Source organism: Colletotrichum lupini, chromosome 8 (genome assembly GCF_023278565.1).
Source record: "Colletotrichum lupini chromosome 8, complete sequence".
NCBI classification, from domain to species: domain Eukaryota; kingdom Fungi; phylum Ascomycota; class Sordariomycetes; order Glomerellales; family Glomerellaceae; genus Colletotrichum; species Colletotrichum lupini.
The window spans coordinates 343,440-360,126 of NC_064681.1; the positions used below are offsets into that span (position 1 = coordinate 343,440).

The following is a 16,687-nucleotide window of genomic DNA, read 5'->3' on the forward strand; positions in this document are numbered from 1 at the left end:
CAGCTTTTATTGAATTCAGAGGATTTGTACACGCAAATACAGGTCACTGCACAGCCGACAGCACCAACTGAGCTAATGGCAACTGAGGGTTCGAGCTGCCTCGACCTCACAGACAGCTGCCCCAAAGCATGTAATGTAGTTCAAAACATCTCTTCATTATTCGCATCTTTCATGCGAAGCAAGAAAGCGGAGAGTTTCGGTAAACCAAAGGCCACCTTTCCTAGATAATACCTCTGAATCTTCCACCCAAGGTAAAGCTTCTTTGACAGGTAAACCTCGTCAAAAACCCTCTTCGAATGTCCCCTACTCAAACAACCCGTAAAACGCCTTCTTTTGATGATGGAATCATCCCCGTGGTATACATTTCAAAAACAATCCAGTTTTCCCCTTTTCTTCCCATCGAGTCTCCCCGCCCAGTACCGTAAAAGAACGCCCTTGTAAGAAAAGAGAATTCCAAAGTCGTCAAAAACAGTGTCAACTGCCGGAAAACCTCGCGCCTTTTCCCCCCTTTCTTTCCATCTACCCAATGGTTGGATTTTTGTAAACACCCTTCTATGATGCACTCCATCTCTTTCTTTGGCTTTCGTATTCGATACCATGCGCAAGGACAACACCCAGCCCATCAAGACCAAAAAGGTCCCTCGGCCTGCGCCCGCTGCCACTGCTGCGCCTCCGCAAGCCTCTTCTCCAACGCCTCATTCTCCTTCCACAGCTGCGAATTCTTCTTCTCCAGGTGCGCGATGTACTCGGTCGCCTTGCTCAGGATCGTCGCCTTGTTCAGCTTGCGCGCGGGCATCAACCCGCCCAACTCCTCGACGACGTCAATCGCCTCGTCGCTCTCGGCGGCGGCGGCAGCGGCGGCGTGCGGGTTTTCGGTATGCTGGACGACGCACCGCAGCGAGGGGACGGCGTCGCGGAGGGCGATAATTTTCTCGTTAATATTAACGCGGTAGCGCTTTTCAATCATGTTATGCGGGTTCTTGGAGGGTTCCGAGTGTTTTGTGCGGCGGGCGGGGGGTTCGGGGGAGGCGGAGCGGGAGGAGGCGGAGGAGGCGGAGGATTTGCGCTTGAGGTCGTTGGTGCGCGGGGAGGTTCGCTGTTGTGTTTGTGTTTGTGTTTGTTGCTGTTGGCGCTGTTGCGGCTGTTGTTGGGGACGAGAGGAGGGTGCGGATGTCGTCCGGGCGAGACGGGGCGACTTTGCGGGCTGCTGGGTTTGAGGTTGAGGTTGAGGCTGCGGCCGGGCGGGCGCGTCGAGGGTCTGGAAGAGGGGCTGCGTGTCGTTGATGCCCTCGCGGCCAAAGGCGACGGCGTCGGACATGAGGTCGGACGGGTTGGCGCTGGGGCTGAGGGTGAGGTTCTGGGGGGAGAGGAAGGACATTGGGCTGCCAAAGGATTCGCCGTAAAAGACGTCGAGGTCCGGGGAGAGGGCGGGCTTCTCAAAGTAGGCGGGCCAGTCGCCGCCGGTGGGGAGCTGGAAGGAGGAGGTCGGGAAGACGGGGGAGACGGGGGAGCCGCGGGACGGGGCCGAGTCTGCGCTGAAGTCGGCTTGGGTGTCGTAGAAGGAGAGCGGAGACAGCTCCGGTGGGCTCTGTTGGAGATGCAGTGTTAGTTGGGTGCTGACGCAGAGGGAAGAAGTGTTGGTTATGCAGGTGTGAGAGAGACTTGATGCCAATTGGGTCAAGTCGTCGTGTGTAAGTCGGGAATGGCAGGCTGGTTTAAAGGGGAGGAAAGAAAAGACTACATACCATTGATTGAGGCATCGGAGGTACTTGATAATAGTCAAAGGACTGTTGTTGAGCCATGGTGCGATTCATGGAGGGGTAGGTTGACTGGGGTGTGGGAGGTGAGGGGGGGAATCTGACGATGGACCGGTCTGGAGGAATTGTCGTTGATTGAAGATGCGAGGTGCTGGTGGCGTTACTCGGGAAGTGAGTTGACGAGGGGCCGGTGTTGAGATATGTGTGCGTGTGTGTTTGTGGGTGTGTCGAGATGCCGATGGCGAGAGAAGACGATACTGGTAAGGTACTGTATGTAGTAAGGTATGATGTTACTTTAGATGAGGCTGATGGTTCGAGAGTGGACAGGTGGGGAGACAACAAGACGGACGGCAAAGCTATATACTAAAAGGCGAGTAAAACAGAACATGGTGAAGCATGGGTGTTGCGTAGGCATAAAGAGAGTCAATGGCCAAGAAAATCGGCCATGAGCCGGGGTTGAGGTCCGAATGCTGGGATGCGGGTAGGGTGGACTTGGAGGGATGGATCATTGGGGGGCGTGATGGTAAGGCGGGCGCGGGTTGGAACGGCGAGCAAAACTGGCGATGGACGGGCTCGTCATACGAGCACGGGGTGGTTGAGCAAAGGAAAATGTGACCAAAGTACTCCCACGACTCTCGGTATGGATACAGAGTCGACAATACTGCGTACTCGGTAGGCGACAGAGTGTGTGAATGGTACGGGCGGACGGATCCGACGGTGGGAAAGACTGATGATTGACATGAGAGGTGCTGTGGGGAGTCTCTTTGACACATGCACCAAGGAGGGTCCATCTGTACGGTACAGGGTACGGGTACATGGTACACACATACGTTCCTTGAGTCCTTTACCCTGCACCGATTCTCTCTCTCTTCTTCTCACTCCCTTATGACACTACTGCGTAGGTATGCTGCATATGTTAGAGCGTTGTATGCAAGACCTGCACTGAATCTATACACGAGTAGGTAGTCCATAAACACAGCGGTCCTCTGCAGAAAGGTTTCCCAGTCTGTCCTGTCGAGCCCGCGAAACGAAACGAGAATGATAACTTAGGTACTTACTGGTATTAAACCTCGGACTTGGTTGAGAGGGAGAGATTCAGGAAGAGGTACTCGATACTTGCTGCTGCTGCTCCTGCTGCCACGCCTAATTCCAGACCAAGCTAGGCGGGAAAAAGCAAAAGAGCGGCTGACAAGGTCCAGGGGGGGTGGGTGCCCGAGACTGGGGGGGCGTGTACTGTGGTGTATTTTGGCGTCAAATCCCGGAAGGGGGAAAACTGTCAACACACGACGAAATGGAAAGAGAATAGAACGATGGAGGGGCACCTCGGGACCTTGGCAGCACTTGCCCATCCGCAGCCCGTCGCCAACTCTGCGGACCGGAACGCCCATCTTGACTAAACTGCCTACTATGGATTTACAAGGTACTGCGAGATTGAGGGGAGGAAACCGTTTCCATGAGGCCATTGGGGGGCCATTGGGGGGCGCATCTGATCGGAAGCGAGCGCGCCTTTTTTTTTTTTTTTTTTCCTTCATCGCGATCTGGTCTACTTTTGACTAGGACACCCGTCATCATCATCTTGCATGCAACCTGACGATATGTTTGCGGTTCAAATCTTTTGGCGATTCATCCAAAAGCAAGACCAAAGGAAAAAACCTCGGAAATCGGATATCTCAACCTTGGTTGTGGTGCCCAACGTGCCTTCCATCTCGTGCGATGGATGTGGGAATGCATCTGAATCAGGAACCCCCCCCCCTTCCCCGTGGCCCCCGGCCTTCCCAGAGGAACCCAAGCCTGTCACAAAATGCGCCCAAGACTCCAAAGCTCAAAGAACCATGGGCGCAAAACCAAGATCTCGTCCATCTTGACCGAGATGGGGAGGAGCTAAGACCTTACGGTAGGAAGGGGGGGCGTGTGAGACTGCGAGGTGTCGAGTCGTGAAGCTGTTCAAGTTCAAACTTGGACGTCTGACATTACCTAATTGGACGTAAACGGCGCATGGGGCCGGTCCAGACTGACAGATTGGATGGAAAAGGTAAATCCTGTTGGAGCTTTTGAGGCCATTGACGATTATCGTGTATCCAGGCAAAGCAAGTAGGCAGCTAGGCATGTTATTTTCCTGACGTGCATAACAACATCCTGGACAGTGCTGCTCCCTGGACTACTGGTGGGATCATGGCTGACGTCGTTGCTCGCTATCTTGTCGACGATCAAGACAGGACCTCGCGGGTCTGTGACTACATCCTAGACGACAGTCTGTTGAAGCTGTCACTACCTCCTGGCGGCCGTTGCCTCTCGTTCCTGTTTCTGTGGGTGACCGTTTGACAGGTGGCCCGCGGCAGGCAGAAGACGATCGAGATCTCCAGGGTCCCTCCCACCCACACTGAGACTTGGCCTCTATGGCACTAACAGCCCGACACCTAATGTAGGTATCCATACGAATAGGTACGTAGGTAGTGGCAGGTAGGTAGCTGAATTCCACTTCCCTGGCATGCCGTGTCGCCGGTCTCGTCAGCCCTCGAACAAGGAAGGGGGAAGGAGAAGGATTCGAAGCTTTTGTCGGGCGCATCGCCATGCCTCGAGGCGTGCCGGCCACTCGACCCAAGAGGCAAGAGACACGTCGATGATTTGCGCTGTGCTGGCGGTCATGTCCCTCCCGAGTCCCCAGTCGTTCCGAGTGGCCGGCTTCTGATGCTGCCGAGCACTCCAACACTGATTGCGGCTGCCAGTATTCTTCACTCGGAATGAGCAAGATACTTTGCCTACTGCGTAGGTACCTAGCAAAGGTAGATATTCTCACTGCCCGGCTACTATTGGGCGAGGCAAGAAAAATCCAAGAGTTGGCTGTTGGCAGAGCTGAGAGAGCAGCGGACGTTTGCGACCGAGGAGTTGCTCAGTCAAGGCCCGAGGATGCCGAGTCACGGAGCCGAAGCGTACAGGATTCGCGTCCAGGGCGTTGGGTGTCCTGGAAACAGCAAGGGCCCGCCGGTCTCCGGCAACGGTAATTCAAGTCTGACGGATGACGGCGGTGGTAATGCAACGAGTCATCCGTAATCGCTTCGCACTGCCTCGCATCGCACGCATCGCCGGAACTCGACGCAAGAGGCACGGCAGACAGCAACACGAGTAAGGAGGCCAATGGAGAGATTGATACTGTCGAATGGCCTGGGAAGATTGCCAAGTTCGCTAAGGCTGAGTCTGATGGGTTCCTTGGTTGTGGGATGGCACGTTGGAGGTCTATGGAGCGCATAATGGGCGCATGGCGGGACATGAAGGGGCAGCGATGCGCCGATGCAGCACTGGCGAGTGTTGGTTCCAAGGTTGAGAGATGAAGTGTCGATATGATGGGTGGTGGACGATGGAGTATCCGCAAGGTATGGTGGATGGTGGATGGTCAATGGTGTACTGCGTATTGGAGTGTTCAGTGTTGATGATGGTATACTCCGTAGGCCGTAGGTCTGTGATTGTTGCTGTTTGGTGGTGAGAAGGGAGGAAGGGAAGGGGTGTAGGAAGAGGACGGGGGTGTGCGGTGAATGCTGTGCGGTGGAGGCAGGTGGTCTGATTTTCGTGCAGTGTCGAACGTCGCTGCCAAAATTGACAAACAGCCCATCCGCTGGGGGAATCGAACGAGGCAGGAACCAACCGCCCCAGGGCAGGGGAGGACCCGCTCGGCCCAGACCGGAGCCAATGGGACGGTCGACGTGCGTGCGAGTAGTCATCAAGTATCGTCGCCGCAGTAATTGTATGGTGAAATACATGACCAAGGTCCTCCCGACTGTTCCCGTGCTGCTGTTGAATTTTCAAAGTGGCCGTCTTCTCGTAACATTTTCATCTTTGATTCTGACAACAACATCTCATCCAATCTCCAGTCTCTCTCTCTCTCCCTCTCTTCCTGGTCCTTGTCTGTTTCCTCTTTTTTTTTCTCCCCTTCTTTTTCTGTTCTTAATTTATCCGAACCGAGCAGGTCAGCAGCATGTCACTTTTGGGCCTTGTGGTGACGGCATCCCAGTGGATACCATCTTCCATGGATCATCATTGATCATGGGGAGTTGACATGTGCAAGCACAGATGCCACGGAAAGCTTGCGACAATAACACTTTGCAATGAGCTGAAGCTACTTGCTCTGGTAATGATAGTGTCCCTACTGTTTGTTTGGCTGACACCCATCTCTGCCCAAGCAACATGGCATTTCAACAACACTCACACTCACTTGTACAGCAAGCATCACATAGACTCCAACACAGTCGACAACTTGACAGTGCTGATCGCCGCTACGGATCGCCCTGTTCCCTGCATTCCCGCGCATCCTACGGTGCCTACGTGCTCGCTTCTCCTCACTTACACGCACAGCTCTCCAGCTTTCGTCCACCATGAAACCCCCCAATCTCGCGGGCCTAGCCACCGTCTGCACATCATGTCGCACTCTCTCCCTTTCTGCGCAGTACCTCTCCGCCGAGGGAATACAACGTCAAAACTCACAACTCACTTGTAACTTGAGAGGCAGTGACAGCAACTACAATGGGCAGCATCTGCGAACCGAGTGACGTCTAGACCACTGGCCAAGTCCTATTTCACGCAGCTCCTCCCAGGTCCTCCCTCCAACCCTCCCGACTCACTGCTTTGCGGCCTGCGGCTTGCCTGCCGCTTCGAGGACACTTTGCTGTTGATCCGAATTGATTCAAATAAATTCGATACATGCGACCAGCGGGTACATTGCAGACCTCCGACCGCGAGACACATTTGCGCCATGCGGACCAACGGATCGCATGTGGAATGTATCGTCCTGCCATCGGCCGTCAATCAGCCGCCGACCCCCTTTCCGCCCGGGCTTCAACCGCATCCAGATCCCGATAATTCCACTCGCCGTCTACGGAGTACACTAACGGGACCTGGACCCTCGGGAATACAATTCTCTCTGTGTCTCGCCTTTTCTTCCCACTTGCGTAAAGGACAAGAGATTGCGCGGTCCGGTGGTCCCGGTTCGCCCTCCACCGTTCGCCGATTGAAGAAATACCAAGAGCCCGAAAAGAGCACCAGCATCTTCCGTGTTCGGCGAATCACTTACCCAAAGTTGCAACGACGGTTGGCATTCATTTGTAACCATACGACAGCCCGACCCCCCGAGAAGAAAAGAGAAGAAAAAAAAGTGCAGCAAGAAAATCAGCAAGGAACCGGCGCGCATACTCGTCCCGTTCCCCAAGACACGACCTGCACATCGCGGCGGCCGGCGCAACGCACTCGCGGAGGGCCTCCCGGGCGGTCTACCTGCAGGATCTGTGCTGTGCTGTGCTTCTGAGAAGCAAACGCGCATATCAGTATCCCGTACGGAGTACTTCGTACATGACAACTCAACCCTACACTATGTGACTACCTACCCTGCTGCCTTAGTTTGAGGAGCTGAGGTGGTAGGAAGAGGACCCTGCAGCTCTTGTCCTCCGAGAAGCTAAACCTCTCTTGGAGTCTTGAGAGGAAATAAGGCGGGGGTTAACCTTGAGCGGACTATTTTTGCAGCTGGAGTTGGCTACTGGCACCGCTGGCAGGCCGCAGAGTGGCAGAGGCAGACTTTCAACTTGCGCGCAAATATCCGTACAGAGGCAGAGTGTGGTTCGCATGGTCTCGGTTCGTCCCTTTTCTTGCAGGAGAATTGCTTTTTCCCTCTTCCTTTACCTCTCCTCTTGTTCCTCCTCCCCTGTCAACATCCAGTCACAAGCACATGCTTTCCAACGGCGCGAATGTGACGGGCTGTTTGTATCCGCATCTTGCTGGAAGTTTGCTCTCCCCTCCAGGGGGCCCTCCACAATGTCTGCCTGTCAATTTGACATCCTCACATCCCCTCCTAGGGCCCTAACGTCGCTTACCGTGGAGAACTTTGATGTGGCGATGAGAGGGGGGCTAGCACTCCACGTCGGTCTGCAGGACGTGCAGCTCGCGCACATTGGCACGTTGTTGGCGCGCAAAGCACGTTTGGCGACACAGTTGTAACGGTTTGTGATGAGTCAAGACATGCATGCCCTTTTTGTTTCGTCTTGTCTTTGTCGAGAATTGCATGGTTTTGTCTGTCAATTGTGACGCGAACCCTCGGCTGCGCAGGTTGCCCTAGTTGGGAACGACTCGGACAGCCATGGTTGTGTTGTGGATGTCTCGACAGATCGATCTGGAGTGGCTTAATGAGTCCGGGATGCTCACTCATCGCCGAGTGATTGTCTCTTGGCGTGGTTTCTGCCTCATCTTGACTGTAGTGACTATCGACATACTCTGAATCTATGGTGACTCACGACGAGGCTCACAAGTCTCAGCAGCTGCGAAGCTCGCGACATATATCAACCTTGCTGGCGACTAGACCACCAGCACTTGCTATTCCATCATCACCAGAAAGAGCTCACCATGACAAGAACCTTTCCAAGACAGGAAAACTACTCACAACATTATAAACAAAAAAGCCTACCATGCCCTCTAGTAACCCCAACCCAGAACGCCCTCCAGCGCCCGCCCACCTCCCTGCCGTCCTCTTAGAGACAAACCCATTCTACATCGACATGAGCCAAGGTACGCACCGCAAGGCCCTCCCACCCTTCACCTCCACCCTCACCCGTGGAAAGAAACCCAGCCTCCGCCCTCGCTCCTCAGCGGAGATCTTCGCAGAGCTGCAAGCCGAACAGAATAACCGTCCCGCAGAGCACGCCGCCTCCCGCCCATCAACACCAACGCCATGCCGTCGTCCACGAACCCCCAAGACGCCTTCACCACGTAGCAGCAGCAGCAGCAGCAGCAGCCCTTCCCGGGACTTCAAAACTCCAGAAAGTAACCACAACACACCCCGCAAGCGCATCATCCTGCCCCAAACCCCCGCCTCCACCTCCTCGGGTTCCTCGCACCGCAGCATCGACATGGACGGCGACATCCACATGAAGAACACAACCCCAGAAACCCACCCCCACGCCGCCCTCCGCGCCCTCGTAACGCAAACAGTCACCGAGACCTTGTCCCTCGAACGCGCGCGTCTGGCGGACGAGATCCGTCGACAGGTCCTCACTTCTCTAGAAGCGGGAATCGGACCGCTTGTGAGGGAGAACTTTGAGGCTGCGTTGGCGGAGGCGTTGGAGGAGCCGTTTGAGGGAGGGGAGGGGGGGAGGAAGAGGGAGGTCGCTGTTGTTAGGGTTGTCAGGGAGCGGTTGAGGGGGTTGAGTTGTGATGGGCTCGTCGAGGTTTTTTGTAATGAGGAGGTTTTGGGGGTGCTTAGGAGGTTGGTTGGGGTTGTTGAGGCGGAGGTTTTGATGCAGGGGTGGGATGTTGTTGGGTAGAGCGGTATAAGATAGGTTGAGGCCGTGGTGATGTTGGGTGGTGGTGATGGATAGAGTAGATAGCCAAGTTGCCCATGAGATTCATATTCGTTTGTGCTCGATACTTGAGGTGAGGTTCGCGAGCTTGGTGGTTCTCTGTATAATCTGCTGGCTGGTACGGGAGATCCCATATGGAATATCTTAGAGTCCTTCGATGCTCCTATGGCACATTTTAGACATTGAAGCATCCGAGTAATTCGGCCATACTAGAGTTGGGAGATGGTTTCTGGCTTGATTGGTCGTTGGAGCTGACTTCGAATGAAAGACTAACGATGGTCTTTGTAAGTCTTTCTGTGGACTCATTCATTCTCAATGGTGATTTCGTCGTCTAGCTTCGATTTTGATCCCACAGCATGAGAGTCTGTTTCGGGTTCAAGATTTATCGAGGACTCAAGTCAACTTTTGTCGCATTGGTCAGTGGCCTCCAGCCTGATGCTGCTTTGTTTTCTTTTTCGAGGCCACGTCACTGTGAGATTGTGAGGGAACATTGTGGGTTACTTGATTACGGCTAGTATCTTATGCTCTTAGCAGCGAACTTGAGTCTTATCTAAACGCATCGTATCCCGAGCCTCGGTGCTTGGTTCATGTTTTGTTTCTACCTTGGTCCTTTTTGTTTGAGGGCAGCTTCTCAAGCGGCCATGAGAGATAGCCACAGTTCGATTCAAGAAAAGTGTAGACTTGGTGTACATGAAGTCTCTGTGAAGATTGACTGCGGAGCATTATTGCTTAGCTGTTTTTCATCTCTTCGCTGGCTTACCTTCCTAGATTTCTTATTGATATTTGTTGATCACGTAACTCTTGAAAAATAATTGAGGCTCGTTATATCTATTACGAATATTCCCAGAACCAGCGTCTCACTTAGAAGCCCAACATTTCCACCATAGATAGACCGGATGTGCTTGACTCTAAGCAGTTTTGTTGTTGAGGCTACCACTTAATGGTGTTTTATCACCCTCTATGTATCTTAATTAAGGTGAGGTCCTTGAGGCTGATATTCCACAGGGCAGCTGAGGCTTGATCCCGGAGCTGTCAGGACGCTAAAACAGCTCTATCTTAGTGGTGGCAGGGAGAGCTCGGGCCCACTGTTTCCTCATTCAGCGCCGGGGACAGCTGTTCGCTGATGCCCTGCGAGGCTGCGTCATAACCAAACAGCTGTCCAACTGCCTGAGGTGGGCACCAGACCTAAGGTGGATCATTTGTGTCACGAAAGCTCCTCCCCTCCCAGGCCATCACCACCTCAGCCTCTCGACTCCCCCGATCCCGCACCTCTTCCCGCCGACCACAGCTGCCACGAGGACCACACATACGGCGGCGCTGCTCGTCCGATCTCCCACTGCGCATAACATTGCATCCGCCGCGATTCATCATACTCCATTTTGTTTGACTTGCGCTTGCCTCCTGTCTTTCCTGTCACAGTCCCTCGAATTGGGCCATGCCTCTTTGAGCACGGCACGTGTCCGCATCATCTTTCGCCATGGTCTCCTTCTGGCCCTGGAGGGTACGTCTGCCACGATCTAGGACCTACTCTCATTATGCGCATGATGCGCGCTTTCTGGAATGGACCGGATGAACCGCTGACTTTCCGATCAACAGCGTGACGACTCCTCCCCCGCCTCCTTCGAGAAGACCCTTTCTGCGCTGTCTACCAAGATCACAGACACTCAAGCGAGACTCGATGGCGCGCGCGCCACCTCCCGTCGCATCAGAGTGCTCTGGTCCTTGTACCTCGCCTTTGCCTACCTCGTCTACTCCATCGTCATCTTCCTCGTGGTAGGATGGAACGACATGGGCGCCTCAGAATGGACTGGCGTCGCTGGAGGCCCTCTCCTGTACGTTGTTCTTCTACCTCTCTCATGGAAATCTGGCTGCGCGAACATGAGACACTGACCATGCCCTCCTCAGCATCTACCTCACGCGAACAACCGTCACGGCCGTGTTCAACTACCGCATCGATTCTCTATCCGCTCGCCTCAAGGAGCAGCAGGCCGAGCGCGCAAAGACGATCCAGAAGCTCAAGGACGCCACAAAATACAACTCCACCCTGGAACTCCTAGAAAAGTACGGAGGCGACGAAGGCAAGGGCAAGAACAAGAAGCAGAACGCAGGGGACGACGATAAGAAGCCGCGACAGCAGCAGCAGGGCGGCAGGCAACACGAAGTCGCCGCTCCTGGAGGCCGGACGAACATGGCACCCCCTCCTACCGCCAACATTCAACGCCGCGACGGTCCCCCTCCTGGCTTCCAAGCCGGACGTCCCCCGCAGCAGCCGCCCAACGGCCTCGAACCCACCGAAGAATTCGCGCCAAACGCCTACGCCCACCCGCCTCCGCCGCCGCCCCAGTCGCAGCAATTCGCGCAAGCCGAGGGTCTGCCGGGCTCGTCGCACTGGTACGACCGCATCATGGACCTCCTCCTCGGCGAGGACGAGACGGCATCCAAGAACAGGATCGCCCTCATTTGCAAAACTTGCAGGCTGGTCAACGGGCAGGCCCCACCGGGCACAAAGGCCCTCTCAGATATCGGCACGTGGAAGTGCATGGGCTGCGGGGCCACGAACGGCGAGATGGAGGAGGGAAAACGCATCATGCAGGAGGTGCTCGGCTCGTCGCGGGGGGATGATGTTCCCACGGGCGAGGAGTTTAAGGAGTCTGATGATGATGTTCCTATCAAGGAGGAGGAGGATTCTGATGAGCAAGCTGCCGGCGCGAAGACGACGGGACGACAGGGTGGGTCGGCGGCGGCGAAGAAGCGGAAGGGCAAGGGCGGTAAGTGACTTGAAAAACAAAATGGGGTGTGGTGATAGGGAACCGCTGCGCTGGCTAGCTATAGCCGATTATTTCATGCCATAGCTACAGCATACGAAATAGAAAACACATCGACAGATTTTTAATTAATGTGCCGTCATCTCGTGGGAGACACTTACGCGTTAACGTCCACATGCGTTCCGGGACTCGGGGGCTTGAAGCCGGGATGCACCGTAGCACCGCAGTACCGGTGGATCGGAGGACCGAATGTGGCTAGTGCTGAGGCTGAACGCTAAAGGGAGCAGAGGTCCCCACACCCGCAACGCAACGCAACGCACCTCGGTGACCCTGGAACAGCTCCCTGCAGGCTGAGCGCCTCACTAAGGTACTACCCAAGGTAAGGTAAAGGTGAGGAAAGGACACTTGTGAATTCAAACCCGCTGCATCCAATGTACGAAGGGTCCCTTGGATGAAATTCCTCCCCGTCCACCACACACCTACACACAAACATACACACACACACACACACCATTCGCATTCTCTCGTCCCAAATACCCTCTCCAAAAGACCAGCGCTGGCCCAAACGTTCCTTTTCTCCCTCTCCCTTTCTCCACGTAGTGCTTGCGCCACCAATAATGCAGCGCCCTTCGATCCTCGACATCGACCATTGCGCATAGCTCTCTCTCAGACTTTGAGCCACTTTTACCATTTACCTTCCCTGCTGCACCTCCGAATTGTAAACGATACACCCAGAGAGGGATTCCATGGTCACAGGGTAATCCCATCATCCCTAGATCGGCAACATGTTCCAGGTTCGTCTCTGGTGTTCCTCCCCAAACCCTCTTACTCTCTTTCCACAGACCCTCCTCCCCGGGATAAGAAAACCTTGATCTAGACCTACACGTGGTGGTTTCGCCTCCCATTTCCTCCCAATCTCCGTTTCTGCCCTCTCTTCTTCCCCCACCCCAAGCAGGACCTGTCCCCGCTGACAATGATGGGAATCCAACAGAGGCTCAAGGGCGCCATCGATCGGACAATCGCGGAGGAACAGGCTCGACAGGAGCAAGCACGACAGCGCATCGAACCAGGCGGAGGCACAGGCACAGGCACCCCGCGCAGGTCCGACTCCACCTCGCGGAGCAACCAGTCGCCCGCCCGACGACCCCGTCCCAAGAAGGCGGCAGCCGACGCCGGCGCAAAGGACGACGGCGGAAGCCCCTCGAACCCGGACCCTGCTGTCTTTGAGGCGGCGTTTGCGCTTGACGACGGCGAGGAGCCGAGTCGCGTAGGCACACCGAAGCCTGCTGCGGATAAGGACGGCAATATGGAGAAGAGCGAGGAGAACGTCAAGGATAAGGCGGAGGAGGGCCAGAACGGGGACAAGGAGCAGGAGAAGGGTGCTGAGGACGCTACTTCTACTGCTGCTGCTGCTGCGCCGCCGGCTGCTGCGGCGGAGATGTCTCCCGAGGTCAAGATGAAGCTTCGCAAGTTGGAAAAGCTGGAGAAGACGTATCCTGGTGTGTATTCCTTCTTCGCGCGCGCGCACATGCCAACTACTGTGATGGAACTCGGAACGTTAACGAAAGTGCAGAACTCCTCCGATCCTACAGAATCGCCCACGGCCGCGCCACCTCCATCGAGCCCTTTGAGCGTGTGCTTAAGGAACACACCAGCGTCGGTTCGATCCGGGAACCCGAGGCTCTCGTCGAGTATCTCAACTCCTTGAAGCAGAAGGAGCAGATGATTATGGACGAGTACAAGCGGGTATCGATCGAAAAGGACGACTTCAAGAAGAAGTGCGAAGCCGCCGAGAAGGACGTGGAGAAGTTCAAAAAGGAGGTGGAGGAGCTCAAAGCGGCGCAGGCTGCGGCACCGGCACCTGCAACTGCTCCTCCGACGGAAGAGTCCAAGGACAAAGTGGACGCCGCGACGGATACAAAGGACGACGGCTCCGTCAAGTCTCCCGATGCGTCCGCCGTCAAGTCCCCCCTGCAGCAGGCTCTCGGCATCTTCTCTCCCAAGCAAAAGGCGCAGGAGCCTGGGGCGGAGAAGCCCGACGAGGCTGCGGGCGACTTCTTCTCCTACGATGAGGAGGCGCCCAAGTACGAATCCGACATGGCGGCCAAGGACGAGGAGATTGAGAAGCTCAAGGCGCAGGTTGAGACCGTCAAGGCGGAGCTCAAGACAGAGGTCGACTCGCTCAAGGCCGAACTCGCCGCCGCCAAGGAATCCAGTGCCGATCTCACGGAGAATCTCGACAAGGTGACCAAGGAGGCTGGTGAGCTGCGCGATGTGGCTGCCGTCAAGACTTCTCTGGAGACGCAGCTCGAGGCAAGAAACAACGAGATCAAGTCTCTCACCGAACGTCTGGAAGCCTCGCAGAAACAGCTCAAGGAGGTCGAGGCCAAGCTCAAGGGCGAAGTCGAGTCTGCCAAGAAGAACGCAAAGGAGGCACAGTCGAAACTTACACAGTCCAATGCACGCGCAGACAAGGAGGAAGCTCGTGTCAAGGAGGTGGAGGCCGCCAAGACGGACGTGGAGAAGAATATCAAGACTCTCAACGGCCAGATCGAGACCTTGAAGAAGGAGAAGGCTGACAACGAGAAAAAGATTGACGACCTTACTAAGCAGCTTGAGAAGCAGGCGAGCGAATCCGTACCCGCTACCTCAACAACAACTGGGCCGACCGACTCGCCCGCAGCTGGAGGTGCTGCCGGTACTTCCAAGAACGCCAAGAAGAACAAGAAGAAGAAGGGCAAGGGCGGTGCTGCTGCCGCCGCCGCTGCGACGCCTGCCACGCCCGCTACGACCGCAGGAACCGCGACACCGCCCGCAGCTGAGGAGGCCAAGGATGTTGACACGGATGCTCTGGAAGCGGAGATTTCTCGTCTCAAGGAGGAAGTCACCACCAAAGACTCCCAGATCGAGAGACTGACGAAGCAGCGCAAGACCGAGGAGGATCTTCGCGAGGAAATTGAGACGCTCCGTGACGAGGTCACCGAGATTGGCCAGGAGCATGTTGTGGCTAAAGAGAAGATCAAGAACCTTGAGGCTGAGAAGAAGGCTCTGCAGACGCGGATCGAGGAGCTTGAGAAGGAGCTTGGGTCTTCGGCAAACGACGCCAAGGCGACGGAGAAGCTCCAAGGCGAATTTGATAACCTCCAGCGCGAGTACGAGGATCTCAAGAGCAAGTCGTCGACGTTGCAGTCTGATCTCGGCGCCGCGCAACAGCTGGCGCAGAGCAGGTACAAGGATCTCACCGAACTGCGTGAGGTGCTGCAAAAGGCGCAGCCTGAGATGAAGAGCCTGCGTCAGGACTCTGCTGCGCTCAAGACGACCAAGGAGGAGCTTACCGCGAAGAATGCGGAGCTGCGTAACCTCGAGAAGAAGGAGAAGGATCTCAAGGCGGAAGTGACGAGGGCGCAGCGCCTGGCGTCGGACCGCGAGACCGAGATCAAGGCGCTCCGCGGCAAGGTTGAAGCCGAGACGAACAACAAGCTCCGTCTTGAGGATGCCCAGCGGGTGTCTGCGCGTGACTTGCGTCGCTCCGAGGCCGAAAAGGTTGAGCTCGCCGCCAAGGAGGAGAAGACGGCCCGGGAGCTCCAGCGGGTACAGGAGGACGCCAACAAACTCCGGCCCAAGGTCAAGGAGCTCGAAGAGCAAATCGAGAAGCTCGAAAAGGAGAAGAAGTCTCTTCAGGAGGAGGCGGATCTCAAGACGCAGCAGTATTCGAACGCGCAGGGTCTACTGGGCAGCATGCGCGACCAGACAGGCGAGCTGACGATACAGCTCAAGGAAGCGCGTTCGCAGTCCGAGTCGCTTGAGGAGGAGCTGGCCGAGATCCAGAAGCATCTTTCGGAGCGATCGCGTGAGGCGGAGCGGATGCGGGGGCTCCTTGCTGACGTGGACGAGCGCGCCGATAGTAAAGTGCGGGAGATGCGGGCGCGGATGGAGGCTGCGATTGAGGAGCGGGACCGGATGGAGGACGAATCGAGCACGCTCGCGCGTCGCAAGACGAGGGAGACGGAGGAGCTGAAGCAAAAGATTCGCGACCTGGAGCGGGATATCAAGACGCTTTCGACGGAGAAGGAGGAGCTGGAGAGCCGGGAGAGGGAGTGGAGGCGGAGGCGGGAGGAGCTCGAATCCGTGGAAGAGAAGGCCGAGGCGGAGGTCAAGGAGATGCGGTCTGCTGTTTCGGATCTGCGGACGACGCTGGACGCGTCGGAGCAGCAGGTTCGGGACGCCGAGAGGCAAAAGTCTGATTTGAGGAGGTTGCTTGAGGAGTCGAAGCAGAGGTTCGACAAGGTGAATAAGGAGCTCAAGACGGTGCAGACCAAGCTTGGGGCGAGTGTCACAAGCGGTCGGAGTTCGATGGACTCGAATCGGTCTGGGCTGAATGGTGGGCCTGCGGCTGGAGGCGCGGGAGGGTCTGCGGATACGTTGTATCTCAAGACGATTATGTTGCAGTTTTTGGAGCAGAAGGATAATAAGTTGCGGGAGCAGCTTGTGCCTGTTCTGGGGAGGATTCTCAAGTTTGACAAGTAAGTTTTGATCTCGCTTTTGATGTGTAGATGATGGATGTATTTGCTAACATGGGATTCACAGGAGCGATGAGCAAAAGTGGAAGAGTGCTATTCAGCACATCACTGTGAGGTGAGGATGAACAGGGAGTGATTGTATTAGTTTTGTATGAGTAAATACCCAGGATGGCTTCTTCCTATGCACATGATGGTTAGGCTATTTCTACGTGCCGTCAGTGGGGTGTGTCTTTGTTAGTGTTGCTTTGGTGTGATTAGTTGAGGCTCAATGCAAGATAAGGCAAGGTGAGGAAGGCAAGGTGAGCAAGGTG

General features: G+C 55.6%; 5 protein-coding genes across 5 annotated transcripts; 4 read left to right on the forward strand and 1 right to left on the reverse strand.

Annotated features, from left to right (window-relative positions):
• Positions 1-622: 622 nt before the first annotated feature.
• Positions 623-2,498, reverse strand: CLUP02_14582 (helix-loop-helix DNA-binding domain-containing protein; the record flags this gene model as incomplete). The annotated part of the gene is made up of 3 exons (XM_049293509.1): positions 623-1,588; positions 1,746-2,120; positions 2,427-2,498. 3 exons carry the CDS (start codon positions 2,496-2,498, stop codon positions 623-625), a joined length of 1,413 nt encoding a protein of 470 aa, XP_049150655.1.
• Positions 2,499-5,727: 3,229 nt separating this feature from the next.
• Positions 5,728-8,094, forward strand: CLUP02_14583 (uncharacterized protein; the record flags this gene model as incomplete). The annotated part of the gene is made up of 11 exons (XM_049293510.1): positions 5,728-5,762; positions 5,823-5,900; positions 5,973-6,242; positions 6,306-6,836; positions 6,923-7,117; positions 7,164-7,213; positions 7,266-7,373; positions 7,465-7,732; positions 7,795-7,878; positions 7,952-7,992; positions 8,051-8,094. The coding sequence occupies 11 exons, from the start codon at positions 5,728-5,730 to the stop codon at positions 8,092-8,094; spliced, it is 1,704 nt and encodes a 567-aa protein (XP_049150656.1).
• Positions 8,095-8,200: 106 nt separating this feature from the next.
• Positions 8,201-9,055, forward strand: CLUP02_14584 (uncharacterized protein; the record flags this gene model as incomplete). The annotated part of the gene is made up of 1 exon (XM_049293511.1): positions 8,201-9,055. One exon carries the CDS (start codon positions 8,201-8,203, stop codon positions 9,053-9,055), a length of 855 nt encoding a protein of 284 aa, XP_049150657.1.
• Positions 9,056-10,568: 1,513 nt separating this feature from the next.
• CLUP02_14585 (uncharacterized protein) lies at positions 10,569-11,867 on the forward strand (the record flags this gene model as incomplete). Its single annotated transcript, XM_049293512.1, has 3 exons — positions 10,569-10,592; positions 10,688-10,923; positions 10,997-11,867. The coding sequence occupies 3 exons, from the start codon at positions 10,569-10,571 to the stop codon at positions 11,865-11,867; spliced, it is 1,131 nt and encodes a 376-aa protein (XP_049150658.1).
• Positions 11,868-12,829: 962 nt separating this feature from the next.
• On the forward strand, positions 12,830-16,495 carry CLUP02_14586 (GRIP domain-containing protein; the record flags this gene model as incomplete). Its single annotated transcript, XM_049293513.1, has 3 exons — positions 12,830-13,355; positions 13,430-16,379; positions 16,444-16,495. 3 exons carry the CDS (start codon positions 12,830-12,832, stop codon positions 16,493-16,495), a joined length of 3,528 nt encoding a protein of 1,175 aa, XP_049150659.1.
• Positions 16,496-16,687: the final 192 nt, after the last annotated feature.